This window comes from Trachemys scripta, chromosome 8, assembly GCF_013100865.1.
Source record: "Trachemys scripta elegans isolate TJP31775 chromosome 8, CAS_Tse_1.0, whole genome shotgun sequence".
NCBI lineage: Eukaryota > Metazoa > Chordata > Testudines > Emydidae > Trachemys > Trachemys scripta.
Window position 1 is genome coordinate 55027744 of NC_048305.1, and position 18329 is coordinate 55046072.

The 18329-nt window shown below is 47.3% G+C and overlaps 1 protein-coding gene across 5 annotated transcripts in view; it reads left to right on the forward strand.

The window, feature by feature from the left end:
• Positions 1-18153, forward strand: part of SMG7 (SMG7 nonsense mediated mRNA decay factor) — a 110997-nt gene extending 92844 nt beyond the window's left edge. For 4 of the 5 annotated variants that reach the window (XM_034778054.1, XM_034778053.1, XM_034778051.1 and 1 more), the window contains 8 exons: positions 5975-6357; positions 7300-7671; positions 9427-9576; positions 12238-12318; positions 12930-13089; positions 14633-14803; positions 14910-15058; positions 16031-18153. In XM_034778054.1, coding sequence (XP_034633945.1) covers positions 5975-6357; positions 7300-7671; positions 9427-9576; positions 12238-12318; positions 12930-13089; positions 14633-14803; positions 14910-15058; positions 16031-16144 — 1580 coding nt within the window. In that variant the 3' untranslated portion in view covers positions 16145-18153. The remainder of the gene's footprint in view (positions 1-5974; positions 6358-7299; positions 7672-9426; positions 9577-12237; positions 12319-12929; positions 13090-14632; positions 14804-14909; positions 15059-16030) is intronic. The other variant, XM_034778056.1, reaches the window with a different exon arrangement.
• The last annotated feature ends 176 nt before the right edge of the window (positions 18154-18329 follow it).

Below are 18329 nucleotides of genomic sequence, written 5' to 3' on the forward strand. Positions count from 1 at the left end.
GGCCAAGATCATCGTCGCGGCACCGCTCTACGTCTCGGCACCGCTATGATCGTCGGCACCGATCGACATCGAGACGTAGTTCTCGGCACCGCTACGATCGACGCTCGACGTCGAGAGGCCGCTCCCGGCACCGGGCCTACTCAAGATCACATTCCAGGTCCAGGTCTGACTCTCGGCACCGACGTGGTCATCGGCACCGATCCCGTTCTCGGCACCATTCGCCGGCACCGCACAGGGACCGTTCATCTCTGGACCGGCACCGTACGGCACCGTACCTTCCGGAGCTCGTCTCGGCGCGGTTGGCACCGCCATGGCCATCCAGATCAGTGTCCCGATCCTCCGATGGGGCATCGAGATCGGCATACCTCCCTCAGGGACAGGCCGATGATCCGGACATGGGCCACTGGCAGGAGGTAGCGGAGGATCCCGCTCAGGGACCTTCACACTGGTCGTTTTGGACCCCGTGGGCGTACCACCAAGCTCAAGGGGCTCCACCACCATCAGCCTCTCGCTCGGTGCACTCTGAGCAAAGGGCCCCAGAGTCCACCATCTCTCGCCCTCCTCCAGGGGGCATGGAGGCCTCCGTGCCCGCACCTGACGTCCTGGACCCAGAGGCAGGTGATGCTCCGCTCCAAGGCTCATTGGACCAGGCCCCGCCCTTGGATCCCTTGCCACCTGAGGCATCTTCCTCATCTTCCCCAGATGAGGCAGTGGCGGGCACAACGAACACGGGTCCACCCCCGATTGATCTCCGGGCACACCAGGACCTATTACGTAGGGTGGCACGTAATATGGACCTTCAGGCAGAGGAGATTGTGGAGGTGCAGGACCCCATTGTGAACATCCTCTCTGCGGATGCCCCATCTAGAGTGGCGTTACCCCTGATCCGCACGATCCAGGCTAACGCCACTACGATATGGCAAACTCCTGCCTCTATGCCACCCACAGCAAGAGGGGTGGAAAGAAAGTACTTTGTCCCCTCAAAGGACTATGAGTACTTGTATACCCATCCCCAACCGTGTTCACTGGTGGTGTCATCAGTGAATGCAAGGGAGCGCCACGGTCAACAGGCCGCAGCGCCCAAATCGAAGGAGGCTAAGCGCCTCGATTTGTTTGGCCGTAAAGTTTATTCAGCCGGAGGGCTGCAACTTAGAGCAGCTAACCAGCAGGCGCTCCTGAGCCGCTATAACTTTAATTCCTGGAACTCTATGGGGAAGTTCAAGGAATTGGTTCCCCAAGACTCCAGGGAGGAGTTTGGGGCCTTGGTAGAGGAGGGTAAGAAGATGGCTCGGACCTCCTTGCAGGCCTCCTTGGACATAGCGGACTCGGCTGCGAGGACCCTGGCTTCGGGTATCGCTATGCGGAGGATCTCCTGGCTTCAGGTTTCGGGTTTGCCTCCGGAGCTGCAGCAAACCCTACAGGATCTGCCCTTTGAGGGACATGGATTGTTCTCGGACAAGACGGACTCTCGTCTCCAGAGCCTCAAGGACTCGAGAACAATCATGCGCTCCCTGGGGATGCATGTTGCGGGTCCCCAGCGCAGACCATTTAGGCCCCAGCCTCAACGTTTCTACCCCCCTCCACCTCGTCAGAGGCAGGACTCTGCCAGAAGGCGGGGGCGAGGTGGTAGGAGAAGGTGGACTGGCCCTCAACCCGGTCAGAACCAGGGGCCACCAAGGCCACCTTCAGGCCCTAGGCAGAACTTTTGAAGGTGCGGTCAAGGACGGCGCCCCAGTCATCCCCCAGGATCCAACCCCCTCCTTTCGAGATCGCCTCTCCCACTTCCACCGTGTTTGGTCCCTTATAACTTCGGACCGTTGGGTCCTTCGCACGGTGGAGAGGGGATACGCTATCCAGTTTTCTTCAATCCCTCCCTCCCACCCCCCTTCCCCATCCCTCTTCAGGGACCCTTCTCACGAGCAACTTCTTATACAGGAGGTTTCCACGCTCCTTGCTATGGGGGCCATAGAGGAGGTTCCAGTAGAGTTAAGGGGCAGGGGATTTTATTCCCGTTACTTCCTGATCCCCAAGTCCAAAGGGGGTCTGCGACCCATCTTGGACTTGCGCGGACTCAACAAATTCGTAGTAAAGTTGAAGTTCCGCATGGTCTCCTTAGGGGCCATTATCCCTTCCCTCGATCCGGGAGACTGGTTCGCCGCCCTCGACATGAAAGACGCATACTTTCATATTGCAATTTACCCGCCTCACAGACGCTTCCTGCGATTTGTGGTAAGCAAGGTGCACTACCAATTTGCAGTCCTTCCCTTCGGCCTATCCTCGGCCCCAAGAGTGTTCACGAAATGTATGGCTGTCGTGGCAGCATACCTTCGTCGGCAAGGGATACAGGTGTTCCCGTACCTAGACGACTGGCTGGTGCGCGGTCGCACCAAAGAGCAAGTTCGAGATCACGTTCACATAATAGTGCACACATTCAACGAGTTGGGCATCCTACTCAACAAGGACAAATCCACTTTAGAACCTACCCAGAGAATAGAATTCATCGGCGCAGTCCTAGACTCCAGATGTGCACAAGCCATCCTGCCAGACAACCGCTTTTGTACCATCACGAGCCTTATTCAAGGGCTCAGGGCCTTCCCAACTACCACGGTGAGGTCGTGCCTCACCCTGCTGGGTCACATGGCTTCCTGCACGTACGTAACCAGGCATGCCAGACTTCGGCTTCGCCCACTCCAGACCTGGGTGTCATCGATATACCACCCACATCGGGACAGCCTGAACATGGTGGTCACGGTCCCGAACTCGGTCCTGACCTCCCTCACCTGGTGGCTAGATCACAATGTGGTTTGCGAGGGGATGCCATTTCACGCCCCACAACCCTCTCTGCACCTGGTCACAGACGCTTCATCTCTGGGTTGGGGCGCCCATCTCAACGAACACCATACCCAGGGCCTGTGGACTGCACCCCAGATAGCTCTGCACATCAATGTTCGGGAACTGATGGCGGTGCGCCTGGCGTGCCAGGCATTTCTCAACCTCCTACGTGGCCGCTGTGTGTTAGTTCTCATCGACAACACCACGGCCATGTTTTACATCAACAAGCAAGGAGGAGCACGTTCGTCAACTCTATGCCAAGAGGCCATTCGCCTGTGGGACTTCTGCATCGCCCACTCAGTCCATCTCACGGCATCGTTCCTCCCTGGAGTCCAGAACACTTTAGCGGACCGACTCAGCAGGTCCTTTCAGACGCACGAGTGGTCTATCCGCCCGGACATCATACATTCCGTCTTCCAGAAGTGGGGGTTTCCCCAGATAGACCTGTTTGCATCTCGAGACAACAGGAAGTGCCACGTGTTCTGCTCCCTGCAAGGTCGAGCTCCGGGCTCCCTCTCGGATGCGTTTCTCCTTCCCTGGAAAGACCACCTGTTTTATGCCTTCCCTCCGTTTCCTCTGGTCCACAAGGTACTGCTCAAATTGCGCAGAGACCAGGCACAGGTAATTCTGGTCGCTCCAGCGTGGCCGAGACAACATTGGTACACCACACTGTTGGAACTCTCGGTTCAGACACCGATCCCGCTTCCATTATGTCCGGATCTCATCTCTCAGGACCACGGCCGGCTGCGTCACCCCGACCTGCAATCTCTTCACCTCACGGCGTGGCTGCTCCATGGTTCACCCAGGCAGAGCAACAATGCTCACTCTCGGTCCAACAGATTCTGTTGAGCAGTAGGAAGCCCTCAACACGAGCCACGTACTTGGCCAAGTGGAAGCGGTTCTCCTGTTGGTGCGAACAACGAGCCACGTTCCCGTTACAGGCACCTATTCCTCTCATATTGGAATATCTCCTCTCCCTAAAACAGCAGGGGTTGGCGATATCTTCAATTAGAGTTCACCTGGCCGCTATATCAGCCTTTCACCCAGGGGAATTCGCGTCCTCGGTATTCTCTAACGCGATGGTCGTTAGATTCCTCAAGGGCTTAGACCGGACGTACCCACAACAACGTCAGCCCGTCCCGACGTGGGACCTCAACCTGGTTCTCTCCAAGCTCACAGGTCCTCCATTCGAGCCACTGGCCACCTGTTCACTTTTGTACCTATCCTGGAAGACAGCCTTCCTCGTAGCCATCACCTCAGCAAGGCGCGTTTCTGAACTCAGGGCGCTTACATCCGAGCCCCCTTATACAGTTTTCCATAAGGATAAAGTGCAGCTTCGTCCACATCCTGCCTTTCTCCCTAAGGTGGTTTCTCCGTTTCATATCAACCAGGATATATTTCTCCCGGTCTTTCATCCTAAACCACATGCTACTCGCCAGGATCAACGTTTGCATTCTCTGGACGTACGCAGAGCCCTGGCTTTCTATATTGACCGCACAAGGCACTTTAGAAAGACGACGCAACTCTTCGTTGCAGTGGCCGACCGAATGAAAGGCTTACCGGTCTCCTCACAACGCCTATCCTCCTGGATTACGTCTTGCATCCGGACTTGCTATGACCTGGCAGGTGTCTCAGCACCGCACCTCACCGCTCACTCCACGAGGGCCCAAGCTTCCTCGACTGCTTTCCTGGCACAAGTTCCGATCCAGGACATTTGTAGAGCGGCGGTTTGGTCATCAGTCCGCACGTTTACAGCTCACTATGCACTAGTGCAGCAGTCCAGGGACGATGCTGCATTCGGATCAGCGGTTTTGCACACAGCAATGTCTCACTCCGACCCCACCACCTAAGTTGGGCTTGGGAGTCACCTAATGGAATGGATATGAGCAAGCACTCGAAGAAGAAAAGACGGTTACTCACCGTTGTAACTGTTGTTCTTCGAGATGTGTTGCTCATATCCATTCCAAACCCGCCCCCCTTCCCCACTGTCGGAGTAGCCGGCAAGAAGGAACTGAGGGGGCGCCGGGTCGGCTGGGGTATATATTCAGCGCCATGAAGGCGCCACTCTAGGGGGCTCCACAGCCGACCCGCCGGTGTTGCTAGGGTAGAAAATTCTCCGACGATCGTGCACGCGGCGCGCGCACACCTAATGGAATGGATATGAGCAACACATCTCGAAGAACAACAGTTACAACGGTGAGTAACCGTCTTTTCTTACACTAAACTCAACTGAAAATCTGGGTTGGGAGGAGCAGCTTCAGTCCCTTGTCTTCCTCCCCAAACTGCAACAATATGAACTGCAAGAAAAGAAGAGTTAGGCCATGTCTACATGCACAGCGGTGCAGCTGCACCAATGCAACTGTGCGGCTGCAGCATGCATGTTGAAGACACTATGCTGACAGGAGAGAGCTCTCCTGGTAGCGTAATAAAATCACCTCTGAAAGTGGCAGAAGCTATGTCAGTGGGAGAAGCTCTCCTGCCGACATAGCGCTGTGCACATGAGTACTTATGCCAGCGTAATTTGTCGCTCGGGGGTGGTTTGTTCACTCCCTTGAGTGACCTAAATTATGTTGGCATAAACTGTAGACATAGCCTTAGTCTTGCTGAAAGGAGGACTTAGTTCTGTACCCACTTTACTCTTTGGATAAATTAAGTCAGGGACTGGAGACTACCTGGGCGTGGGGTGCATCTTGATAGGTTGCCAGTCCTCCCTCCAGCATTGCAGTGATTCAGTATCAGACAGAATGTGGGATGGAGGAGTGCCCTGAGAGTAGTAGGTTGAAAATCTCAGGATGGTGAAGGCAAGAGAGTTGGAGAAAAAGTAGAAAGAAATAGGTTAATTTTAGTGTAGAAAAATTTCAGGGGGTCTCTCCAGTTGACCATAACCAGTAACTAAAGGGGTAGCTAAAAAAAAATTCAGAAATAGAACTTCCCTCTAAAATATCAAACCCCTTCCCCTGATTTTTGAGTGTGTGAGAATGTATTTCCCCCAAATGACAAAGTCTCTCAAATGTGGAATTACAGCTCATATTTACAGTCTTCATGACTGAAACACGGAAAATAGAAAACCATGATGCATATCCTTCATTGCTTAAGACGTGTGGCTTCCTAATGGTTAAAGGTGTGTTTTTATGTTTTCTAGGGTTCCCACCTCCAGCATACGTTATACCTCCTCCTGTGGCTTTCTCCATGAGCTCAGGTTACACCTTCCCAGGTGGTGTTTCTGTTCCAGGAACCTTTCTTCAGCCTACAGCTCACTCCTCTGCAGGAAACCAGGTGCAAGGTGGGAAACAGTCCCACATTCCTTACAGCCAGCAGCGGCCCTCTGGACCAGGGCCAATGAACCAGGGACCTCAACAGACAGCACCACCTTCCCAGCAACCCCTTACATCCTTACCAGCTCAGGCAACAGCACAGTCTGCAAGCCAATTACAGGTCCAAGCTCTGGCCCAGCAACAACAGTCCCCTACAAAAGCTGTGCAGGCCCTAAGGAAGAGCCCACCACACCACTCTGGATTCCAGCAGGTAAACTTAAAACATAAGAACTATAAAATTCTTCAAGCATCCATGAAAGGGAAGGATGCAGTGGCCAATATTTTTAAAAATAGGAGCACAGGTCCCAGTGACGTCAATAGGACTTGTGCCCAGAAGTCACTTAGATCCTTTTGAAAATCCTGCCTTTCGGCGCTTAAATATGGATTTAGGACTATGGACTTTAAGCTCCTATTTTGAAAATTTTGGCCAGTATAGTATGGCCAAAGTGTGCAGGAGGGTATGGCTTAGTGCTGTGGACTATTGGCTCTATAATTAAAGCTAGCTATTGAGGTCTGAAATGTTTCGTATGGCAGACAATGTATTTTGTATTCTCTCTTCTGCATATGTGTACAGATGGCTAAAAGGTGATCTTTTCGACTAGATGTTTCTGCATTAGGCTTTTCTAGACAGCCTGGTGGTTTCCTGCCTAACTAAGGAGGCTGGCCCTGGATCTTTCCCCATAACTATTCCCTCCTATCCTTTTTAGTTAAATGCATCACAACATTGGTTCCTTGCCATCCATTAGTTATACACTCAGCACTTGAGAAATCTCCTTTTGAACATTGCTCCGTCTGAAATCTGTAGCTGAGAGAGACTCCACCCCTACCCAAGGCACCTCAATTGGAGGTCTGAGTCAGCACCTTGGTTGGAGGTCTGTGAAGTCTGCAAATTGAAATGAGGATGACATTTCCCAGGTGTTACCTCAGAGCTTGAGTAGGGAGTGTGAAGTGAGTTCTCACTGAAATTCTGAACTTTGGTGAATAAGAACTGAGAGAAACACACTCTGGGATTTATAAAAGGAGAATCTGTAATCTACCAGCGGGCATGGCCACCAGGAATGAACGTCTGAATAGAACAGAGAGTCGTTCAGTTAACCTTTATGGTAATATTCCATTGTTTATGCCTCATGGTGAAAATGTGCATCTCTTTTAGTATCCGCAGGCAGACTCATCAAAGCATCTCTGGAATCCTCCTCAAGTCCAAGGACCATTGGGAAAGATTATGCCTGTAAAGCAGCCCTATTATCTTCAGGCCCAGGACCCCCTAAAACTGTTTGAACAGTCATTACAGCCTCCTGTGATGCAGCAGCAGCCTCTGGAGAAAAAAATGAAGCCTTTCCCCATGGAGCCATATAACCACAACCCCTCAGAAGTCAAGATGCCAGAATTTTACTGGGACTCCTCCTATGGCATGGCTGATAATAGGGTAGTGATGGCACAGCAGGCTAACATGGATCGCAGGGGGAAACGACCACAAGGAGTCTTCCGCCCAGACCAGGACACTGTGCCCAGGATGGCTTTTGAGGTAAACATACTATTTTGTTAGTGGTGAAGATCATCCGCAAGACTCTGATGTCCCTAAATGTGAAACTCCAATTTTTGGCCATATCCTCTAGCAAGAAGTGCCTGAGTGTGGGCCTGTTTCTGGCCCACCCCCCAACAGGGATAATACCATATTGTACTGCCTTCTGGAGAGTGGTTCACTTGAGATTCCAGCCACCAGTACTGGATTTGCCACTCAGTTGGTCTAATTATATGGGAGCATATTCTTAGGGAAACTGTTGGTTTAGGGTACTGTCAGTTGCACTCAGTGTAGAAGTGACATTAACCTCTGCACTAAAGCAAGAATTTGCTGCTTGACAGCAAATGGAGAATTCATGCCACATTCTGATTTTGGTGACAGGCTCTCCTCCCTCCTGCAAGAGACCCTGTTAGTGATAGGCTAGGTTGAGAGAGATCCTATTGTCTAGGAGCAAAGATCAAAAAACCTTTTCAAACAATTGAAATTTAATTACTGCCTTCTAAACAAGCTGCTAACCTGCACTTGATATCTTCGGTGCATTGACTCACCAACTCATCCAACCTAGGCTGGAAATTAAAAAATAGCCTCCTGCTTCAGTTTCCTTTTAAACTCCACCAAACAGAAATGGGTGACCTGCTTGCCTGGTCCATTGCTTTGCCAGACTCATCCTTTGCTTCTGCTCATCCAGTTGTGCCTCATATTGCTGTTACAAATATTGTGGTTAATTTCTGTTCTTAGTTCTCCAGAAGAGAAGTCTGGAGTGCAAATGCTTTTTGGTATTGCTTACAAGGAAATTGAGGCAGAAACCTGAGGTGTACTTGGGTGAGTGTACTGGGGATTAAGAGGTCAGTTCAGTTCCTTGAAGGAGAAGAGCTAGACAGTGACCAGGAAACTGCCTCATGCCCTAATGTCAGGTTGTGTTTTTAGATGGGACAATGCCAGTGTCCTGGTCTCACCCCCATCCATGGATCCTCATCCATGCTGCAACTTTAATTTGGCTGCTTGAAGCATGAGCAGAGACTATGCCACGCAACCCACCTGTGGCTGATTTAATGATTACACACACAATGTGAGATGGCTAATTCTGTCCCCTCCCCCTTTCCCAGGTAGGGAAACCTCCTTTTGCCCAATGGTGCCTTCACTTGTGGACCATAAGAGTAAGGGCCATTAGAGGTAGAAATGTTTTTCTCATGAAAACTAAACTTTACCATACAAAAATAACCAAAACAGAAATGTAATTTGCTTATAACTTAAAAACAAAAACAGAGATTGGCTATAGAAAAAATATGGTGATTTTTCTTATCAGAAAACCAAACTTCAGATCCGGGTTTTCCTTGCCTTACAAAATGTGGAATGAATCCATTAGTCTGTAGGTCACTAATATAACAGGGAGGACATTCTCTAAATTAGTTACCAGTCTCTGACTGAAAACTTCAACTTAATGTAAAACTGCATCATTCTGCTGAATACGCATAAGGACAAGATATTAGTTTTGTTATCAGTTCAGCATTCTCTTTCCATCCCCTCTTCCTTGTTTCTCTCCTTATGTTGCGCGGTCCTTTATGGTCTTGTGCTTCATTTGCATGCTGCCTTTTTAACTTTATAATATTCCTCTCTTCTGGACACTATTATGTCGTGCCTTATTTGTGGTTATTACGGCTTCTCTTCTCTTTCTGTGGCTTCCCTACTCGCTCCTATTCTTGCTTTTTTCTTTTCCCCTCCTCTGCTGCTTCTGACTGTGCTCCTTTCTGTCACTAGGACCCCAAGAGCTCCCCTCTGCTTCCTCCGGACCTGTTAAAGAGTCTGGCTGCCTTGGAGGAGGAGGAAGAGCTGATTTTCTCTAATCCTCCTGATCTTTACCCAGCTCTGCTGGGGCCTCTCGCCTCTCTTCCTGGACGAAGCCTCTTTGTATGTATTTGACTTAATTCTGCTGCTTCTCACTCTAATTCTGGCATCTCTTTCCTGTGAAGTTGTAAGATGTGTGAAATTTTGTTTTCCCTTGTTGAGTTAGTCTCTGCCTGGGAGTTTAAACAAGCTAATGGCTCATTAGCTCAGGATAATTGAGGAGGAAATTTATAAAGAATAGAATAGCTATTGATCCAGTTCCTGGACTCTTGGCGTGTTCAGAATTCAAAATAATTGCTTTGGTTAAAAGTGTTAAGTCCACAGGCAAAACATTGATGCAGCATCTATAAAACTATGCTTTCCACGGTGGAATAGGCTTGGTTACTCACAAGGTTCTGTTTTATCCATATGTAAAATCATTGTTTTCATCCCTTCTATATGTTGCATCATATGAAAAAACTAATCCTTTAAAAATGCAAAAGGATCATAGAAGGAAGAAAATACTTTTTAGAAAATAATTAGAAGTATGTGGATAAAGAATATAAGGTTAACTTTCAGTCTTGTAGATTACAATAAGGTTTGGCAATGTGGGAAATCTTGAATGTTATGTTTTAATAGCATACTAGAGCCTTCTTAATTGACATTGACCGGGGGAACCATTGAAAACTGCTAAAGGTTGTGAATTAGTAACAGAATATCAATTAAAAAGCATTATTTCATATTTTATTATGGCAATTGTAATTTAAAGTTACAATTGACTAGTTAAATGCCCTGTAGAATATCTTGTAACAATAATGAACTCTTAGTAATACTTAGATTTTTAAAATTAAGAGGCACTTCTGAATGCATTGGGAGCCTCTAATTCATACATAACACAATAAATCAAAGAAACAAAGTCTTCACACAGTTCTGAACAACCAGCAGCACAAATATAAAACAAATTTCCCCCTTCTTAAAGCTTTTATTCCCCCCATATTCAAACTAATCTTTGCTAAGAAGTGGAAGGAGGCCAGCTTAGTTCATGTGCCAGTTAAGTGGTGTGGAATTGCCAAGTTTGGTATTTGAATTCTAAAACATTTTCAAAGTATCAAGTTGTCACCCTGGCAAAACCCAATAAGCTAGCATCTGCTTACTATAAAAACTGACAGGGGAATTCCTGGTCAGCTGACAGGATCAAACACACAGATGTTCCTGATACAAAGGCCTAAATTCTAGGGAAGGACTACAGTGCAGGCTGCAGTGTAATCCAGAGGATTTTATTTTAAATATAACAAAAAATATAATGGACAACCATACTGAGATATTATGAACTTAACAAGGTATTGAGTGATGCACCAATTTTAATTTTAACTTTATCACACACAATTCATTTGTGACTTACACAGTCATCCTGAACTCCGTGGCACTGGCTGCTCACCGGCGCACAAATGTTTATATTATGTGGATAGATCCAACTTCCTGAAAATTGATTCACATTCATTCTCCATTCCAAACGGGCACATCATGCCAAAACGCCTCGTGCTGGTTTGAGGTGCATTATTGCTAACTCCTCAACGCTAGCGGTTACATAGAGCAGAAGGGAGAAAAACTAGTGGGGACTCAGTTGAGGGATGAAAAGTTAAAAATGACAAGAGATTCCCTGCTGTCTGTGGAGGGTGACTGCTGGCATTGTACTGACTCTCCTTGTTTCTAGCTGCTAAACTGCTTTATAATAAACTTAAATACATAGAGCAGTAGTCTCCAATCTTTTTATGCCCAAGATCACTTTTTGAATTTAAGGGCAACCCAGGGTCTGCCCCGCCGCACTCACTCCATCCCCCCTCTCTCCATTGCTTGCTCTCCCCCACTCTCACTCACTTTCACAGGGTTGGGATTCGGGAGGGGATGCAGGTTCTGGGCTGCGGCTGAGGGGTTCTCTGTGGGAGGGGGCTCCGGGCTGAGCCTGGGGCAGAGGGTTGGGGTGCAGGAGGGGTGTAAGCTCTGGGAGGGAGTTTGGATGCAGGAGGGGGTCTGGGGTGCAGGAGTGGGTACAGGGCGCAGGGCTGGGGCAGGGGTGCAGGAAGGGATATGGGGGCTGGCTCCAGGAGGTTGCAGGTTGGGAAATGGAAGAGAAATGCTGGTCCAGCATAGCTGGGCCTGCTGTACTCATGCTACTCCTGGTCTTAATGCTGCAGAGCCATTCATAACCTGCCCATTGAAGGGAGCGGCACTTACCTTGGGCAGCCCCAGCCCCACGCTGCTTCTGAACGCGGCCAGCGCAGTCCTGGGCGGGGAGGTGGGGCAGGGCAGGGTGTCTCTGCGCAGTGCCCCTCTCTGCAGGCACTGCCCCAACAGCTCCCATTGGCCAGAGTTCCTCTGAAGTATCAGTTACTGACAAAGGCCAAAAGCAAGACACCAGACTTGATAAACCAGTGGCCTAATCCAGCATGATAAATCATAAAATGAGTTTGGTTGAGATTTCACCTCAAACTTGGTGTAGTTGCTGGTGCTGAGGCATTAAGTGGATTTCAGTTAATGTGATGGGTTTGTGACACTCTTCTGCATGTATCAATATTTGCTTCATCCCAATGTTGGAAAATAACTTGTAAAATATTTTTGATAAACAACTTGCTTTAAAGTATTCTGGTGATTAAACAACTTGTCCTTAATGTGGCATAATGTGCTTTCTGTCTTTCACAAATACAATAAACATCTAATGACATCTTTCCCTTTTGATCTCTGAAGAAGTCCCTATTAGAAAAACCATCGGAGTTGATGTCTCAGTCATCTTCTTTCCTGTCCCTCACTGGCTTCTCCCTAAACCAGGTATGTAAACACCAAGAACTCTTAGCCCTTCAGTATTGGAAACTTCCATTCAGCTCTGGTTATATTATGGAATCAGGGTGGTTACACTAGTTCCAAAAATGTACACAAGCTGGAAGGGAATTCCCAGCTGTAATTTTATTCCTTACAGGTAGATGTTTTTTGGGTCTTTCCATTCTAACCTACTAGACACACTGTCTGGTCCCCTTGTCTCATTTGTTTGTTCCTTCTTTGTCTCCTCTTAGGGCCTGATTCTGCAGACCAACAGTCAAAACTCCCATTGACTTCACTGGGAGTCTTGCCTATGTAGGCCCCCAGGCTTGACTCTTAGTGTGTATATCTTTCCTTCTTTTCATCGTCTGTTGCTTGCATGTTTCCCACTAAGGACTGTGAGCATGGTCCACTGACCTAGTTAGGATTTTGTGGTACACCTGGGGAGATGATTCAGGAAGTGATAGGAGTTTATACAAGTAAAATGATTATAAAGGAGATGGGGTAAGGGGGAATAAACATGGAGTTCATGAAGTGTTTTAACCCACACCACAAGTTCTTTTTACAGCCTTAATGTTTCAAATAAGTCTGTTACTCAGATTAAACTCTATTTAATATTGCAGGAAAGATATCCAAACAGCAGCATGTTCAATGAGGTATATGGGAAAAACCTGAATACCAGCACAAAAGCAGAGGTCACTCCCTCAATGGCCCATCAGGAGACATCACTATATTCGCTCTTTGAAGGGACGCCCTGGTCTCCATCCCTTCCAGCAAGCTCAGGTAATAATCTTGATATGGCTTATTTCCTGCACAGTAGTTCAGAAGGCTGCACAGAAGCTATTTCTCTACCTATTATGATATATATTGTATTATCTGTTAAATGTGACCTGCAAATGAAAAATTTCTATTTGCTTCTTTATAGTATATAAAGAAGGCCTGAAAGTCTTTTGCAAAGTCTCTTACTGCTTGCTGTCTTTGTTGTCTTTTGTATCCTGTTTTTTGATGGAAGACTATAAATGCCAGAGAATTACAGGGTTCTGACATTAAAAGAGAGTAAAACCTGAGCAACTGAGTGGGGCAAGAAATTGTAGTCCATTTTCAAGCTATTTTATGAATACTTATTTAACTAATTCCTGACCAACATTTGGGAGAAAAGCTCTAATGATTCAGACACACCCGCTGCTTCCGTTCTAGTCCTCCAAGAAGTCCTTCAGACAAATCAGGGAAGACTAGATTTCATGGTCCTGATGTTTCAAAAATAAAGGAAATAGGGTGGAGTGCTACTTTAATACATCACAAAGAGGCAGAAAAATGCACTCACACATTTTTCCTTTACAGGTCACCTTTTAAAGACCATACTATAGTAATACAGTCAGAGTATAAAGGAGAGGTAAATCAAGAAGCATAGGCAAGGGAGAGAAAAAAATTATTTCAGAAGATGGCAAGCTGAAGCCAGGAGATGGGAACACTCTTCCAAATGGCAGCAGCTGCAGAAGACGTTAGTTTGTGCAGCAGAACAGAGGTGGTGGGTGCTAGATGAGATGTGAGGGTAGAAGTTTTTCTCAGTCTAAAAAGATGCAATTGCAAAGTGGTCTCTTCCAGTAGGACTTATGGCAAGATCCTCCATTCTGCATTCTATCATCTCGCCTCATCATTTAAGTGGCCTCCTGCTACCCTATGTTATAGGCCTCTCATCTCTCGTTAGGTAACATTATCTCCTCTACCAGGTACATCTGCTAATATTCCACACTTCCTGAACACCTCTTGCTTGGTATTCAGTACAAGTCTGAATTCCTTTCAGACTATTGCAGATTTCTGCACAAGTCAGACTTTCTGAATTTGGTGATTCACTACTTAATGCCAGACTCTTTGCAAAATGATCGAGACAGTGGAGGAAGAAAATCATTTTTGTATAAAACAATGGCTTTGGTCAAACTACAAAATAGGCACATTTCAGATTGTGAACAGGGGTTCAACACTGAAAACTGCACCCAAAATGTATTTGAAATAAATTTGGATAAATCCCTGCACAAATATCTTGCTAGGAGATTTGCAGTGTTCTCAAGTAAGCACACAAATGTTTTGTTCAGTTGGCAATTAAACTAAAATTATTCTACTACTGTGGTGTGGCATATTCACATTACAGTTGGCAGATTTCCAAATCCTGAAGTTCATATAATAGGGAATAAACTGACCCTGGCTCAGAGAAAAGCCTTGTGACTGCAGATATTGCAGCAGAGTTTAACATTCTCAGACGTGCAGAAAACCCTTACCAATTTTTTGACATTTCTTTTACTCTGTCTTGATTTATATTGTTCAACAGATCATTCAACACCAGCCAGCCAGTCTCCTCACTCCTCCAACCCAAGCAGTTTGCCAAGCTCCCCTCCAACTCATAACCACAATTCTGTTCCATTCTCCAACTTTGGACCTATTGGAACGCCAGACAACAGGGACAGGAGGATTGCAGACCGTTGGAAAACAGATAAACCAGGTGAGTGTTAGGTTCCAGTCCTGGGGCAAATACTCCCCAAGTTAGTCTGATGCTTTGCAATGCCTTTTTGTGACATACACTTTTAACCAGTCTCTGTTTGCTTTAGCAATGGGAGGATTTGGGCTGGATTATCTCCCAGCAACATCTTCCTCCTCGGAGAGCAGCTGGCACCAGACCAGCACTCCCAGCGGCACCTGGGCAGCCCATGGCCCTGCTTTGGAGGATTCCTCCGCTGTGCTCATGGAGAGCCTGAAGGTATATTGAACTTGAAGAGGAGAAAATAGGTTTTAGTTTTGTTGTGTAATTCCCCTATTTCCTAAATGTATTTATGGCATGGGGAGATCTGGGTGATGAGACTTAATGCAGGATACGTGTCAAGCGTTCCAAGCACCAGACTGTTAATGTAGTGCTTGTCTACACCTGAAATGGTACAGCAACACAGCGGCAGCACTGCAGCTACATTACTATAGTGCTTCAGTATAGACACTACCTACGCCGACGGGAGGGTTCTCCTATTGGCATAGGTAATCCACCTCTCCGAGAGACAGCTAGCCTGATAGAAGAATTCTTCCATAGATCTGGTACTGTCTAAACGGGGGGGTTAGATTGGCTTAACTGTGTTGTTCAGAGGGTGTGGATTTTTCACACCCTTGAGCAATGTAGCTGGGTCGACGTAACTTTTTAGTGTAGACCAGGCCTTAGTACTATGAGCTGAAGGTTTCCTGCTGCAAAACCCACTAATGCAGACAACGTGTTAGGCATGTCCAGTGCTGGAAGACATCACTGTAGGTGTCAGTTCACTCACACTGTAGAAATCTCTCCCCTCACTTTAAAATGTCATATAGACCAGCAATAGACTGGCTGAACTAGAAGAAACCCAAACGTTATGTCTGATTTACCATATCTGTGTCTATTTAAAAAAAAAATCATTCTGCATTTCCATTACTTATTAGTCAGGGATGAGTTTTAAGGCAATGGGAATTTCTGTTCACGTTGACTTGTTTTACGGGCATACAGGAAGAAAGGAGTGTTAAGAGGAAGGGTCCTTTTAGTAACTAATCTGTGATCCTGCCACTTACAAAAGCATCCATTCCAGTGAAGAGCATGGTATAAATACTGAGGGGGAGGCAGGAGAAAATGGGAGACTTGTCAGTCTGGGAAATGTGTAAGAGAAGGGGCCCCTCAACCAGATACTAATGCTTGACCCTTGCTTTTTTATTTCTTTAGTCCATCTGGTCCAGTTCCATGATGCATCCTGGACCGTCAGCCCTGGAGCAACTGTTAATGCAGCAGAAGCAGAAGCAGCAACGTGGACAAGGCCCCATGAATCCACCACACTGAGAATGAGGTGGCAATTCTTGCAAAGGAAGGCTCCATAAACCATGGCATGTTGGGTCTGCAGGACTCGCCCACACAGTCCTGTGCAGGTGGCAGCCCTCTCTTCTGTTCCTTGCTGTCAGGAGGGCGTAAGTGCTCCACCAACCCACTGAGTGTGCACGAAATGTCTGCAGTGCAACAAAAAACATCAGGAACTCTCCCATCCCCCCGGCCCTCTGGAGGGAGAGAGGAACTGCTGTTTGTCTCACTCAGTAACCTGATATCACCGCCTCTCACCTTCTCCATCGTGCATGTCCCCAGCCACATGGGAAGTAAAAGCTGAGAATGAAGGGCAGATGGGAGAAGCCAATGAGAACTTCTCAATCCTTTTCCTCTCTTTGGGGAGATAAAATAGGAATCCATTAATGATTGCTTTGCTGACTGAGAATGTAGTTGAAATTATTCCTAAACATCTTTATTATTATTACTATCTCAGTAGTAAGATCACACTGAATTCTTCCATACACAATGTGCTTTGTAGTCAGTGTGTAGCAATGAAAGCCCCAGTCGCTGCTCTGGTCAGAGGTGGGTGGTGACAGGGTGGGGATCGATCTCCTGGGCTAGTGAAGGAGTTTCATGAAGGAGAGTCTGGCACTTGACACCACTTCATCTTTCACTCAAAGGCTCTGGCCAGCCCTTGTGTGGGTTAGAGACTCCAGCGTAAAATGCCCTTTCTGTAGGTGTTCAAGCTACAATTGCGGACGCAGTGGGCATTGCAGTGCAAGCAAGTAACTGCTACGGGGTTTTAAATTAATGTTTCTGATTCCTATTCATTTTACTATAGCATAGTGACCAGCCTCACAAAGGGCAGACTAGTCTGTGCGTTCACAGCCTGACTCCTTTTAGTAGGTAGGTAGGTAGAAGCTTTCAGTGGTTTTTTGTTTTGTTTTTTTCTTTCTACCCCCACCCTCCCCTCGTTGCTGGATACTCGTAGTTTTATTCCCGATGTCAACATCTCACAAACAAGTAATGGGTCCAGCACGATGGGGTAAAGAAGACAGTCAGCTGGGCAGTATGGTGTGTACACAGCCCCATAGGTATACATCAACTCCAGACTCGCACGCAGCTGAGCCCCAAACCTCCAGTTCCAGAGTCAAATTCCAGGCATCACAGACGCGTTTAACCCACACACAGAAGAAAACATAGCGCCGTTCATTTCTGAAAAGGCGCAGAAAGGGAAATACAGCATTTTATTTGCTATTTATTAGGGGAAAAGGAAGACTGGAAATCTCATAGAAAAAAGGACAGCATTTCTGTTCGTTTCCCAGGGAAGTTATGGAAACAAGCTAAATGTCCATTTGCGATGCTAGCCAGAGGGGCATTTTGTGTGTGATGATTCAGAATCGCTGAGCTGAGATACAGCTGCAGAGCAAAGCACATGCAGGAGCCTCAGTGACACTGGAGTCTGGGCAGCCCCAATTAATACAAAAAGGGAAGATTCGAGCTTAGTGCCCTTCATCGGGTGTGACTGGCTCCCCCTTGCCCCCTGCACTAGCAACATTACTGTTCTCTGTTGCAATTCTAAGAGAGATTTTCTTTGAAAGCTCTAAAGAGTGAAGCTCCCATCCTAGTGGTGGTGAATACAAACCGAAACCTTCCGTGCTTCTCTTCAGCCCTTCCAGTTTGTGTATTTTGAGCTGTGCACCCAGGCAGCTGCAACATTCCAGTGCTTGAACTGTCACTGACTCTTGCACCCTAGACAAGCTAACCAGATTCACCATCTCACGCCCAGCCGTGCCAGAGTCCCAGCCACAGAGTCCCATTTCTGCATGAGAATCTGGTGTTTGGAATGTTTTCTGAATCTTGGGCCGGGATTCCCCATCCCACCCTCCGGTGTCGGAGTTACGTAGGGCTCGGGGATTCCCAACAGAAACTGGTTTGTGTTGTAAGCTTTTTTGTGTTTTTCGTCTGTCTGTGCAAGACCTGCAGCTGCTGAAATCAGCTTTGCCTTTAATTAAACCATGTTCTCTCCATCCAGGTGTGAGTAGCATTTATTTCCTGTTTAACTGAATGGAAGTTATTTAGATTCTCTTTTTGTTCATACTAAGGAATATAATATTCATGTGGGATTGAAAGATTAAGTGAGCCAGAGAGATTCTGATTGGACTCAGGATGGGTGAGCCAAAAGGCAAACATAGCACAGGGGCTG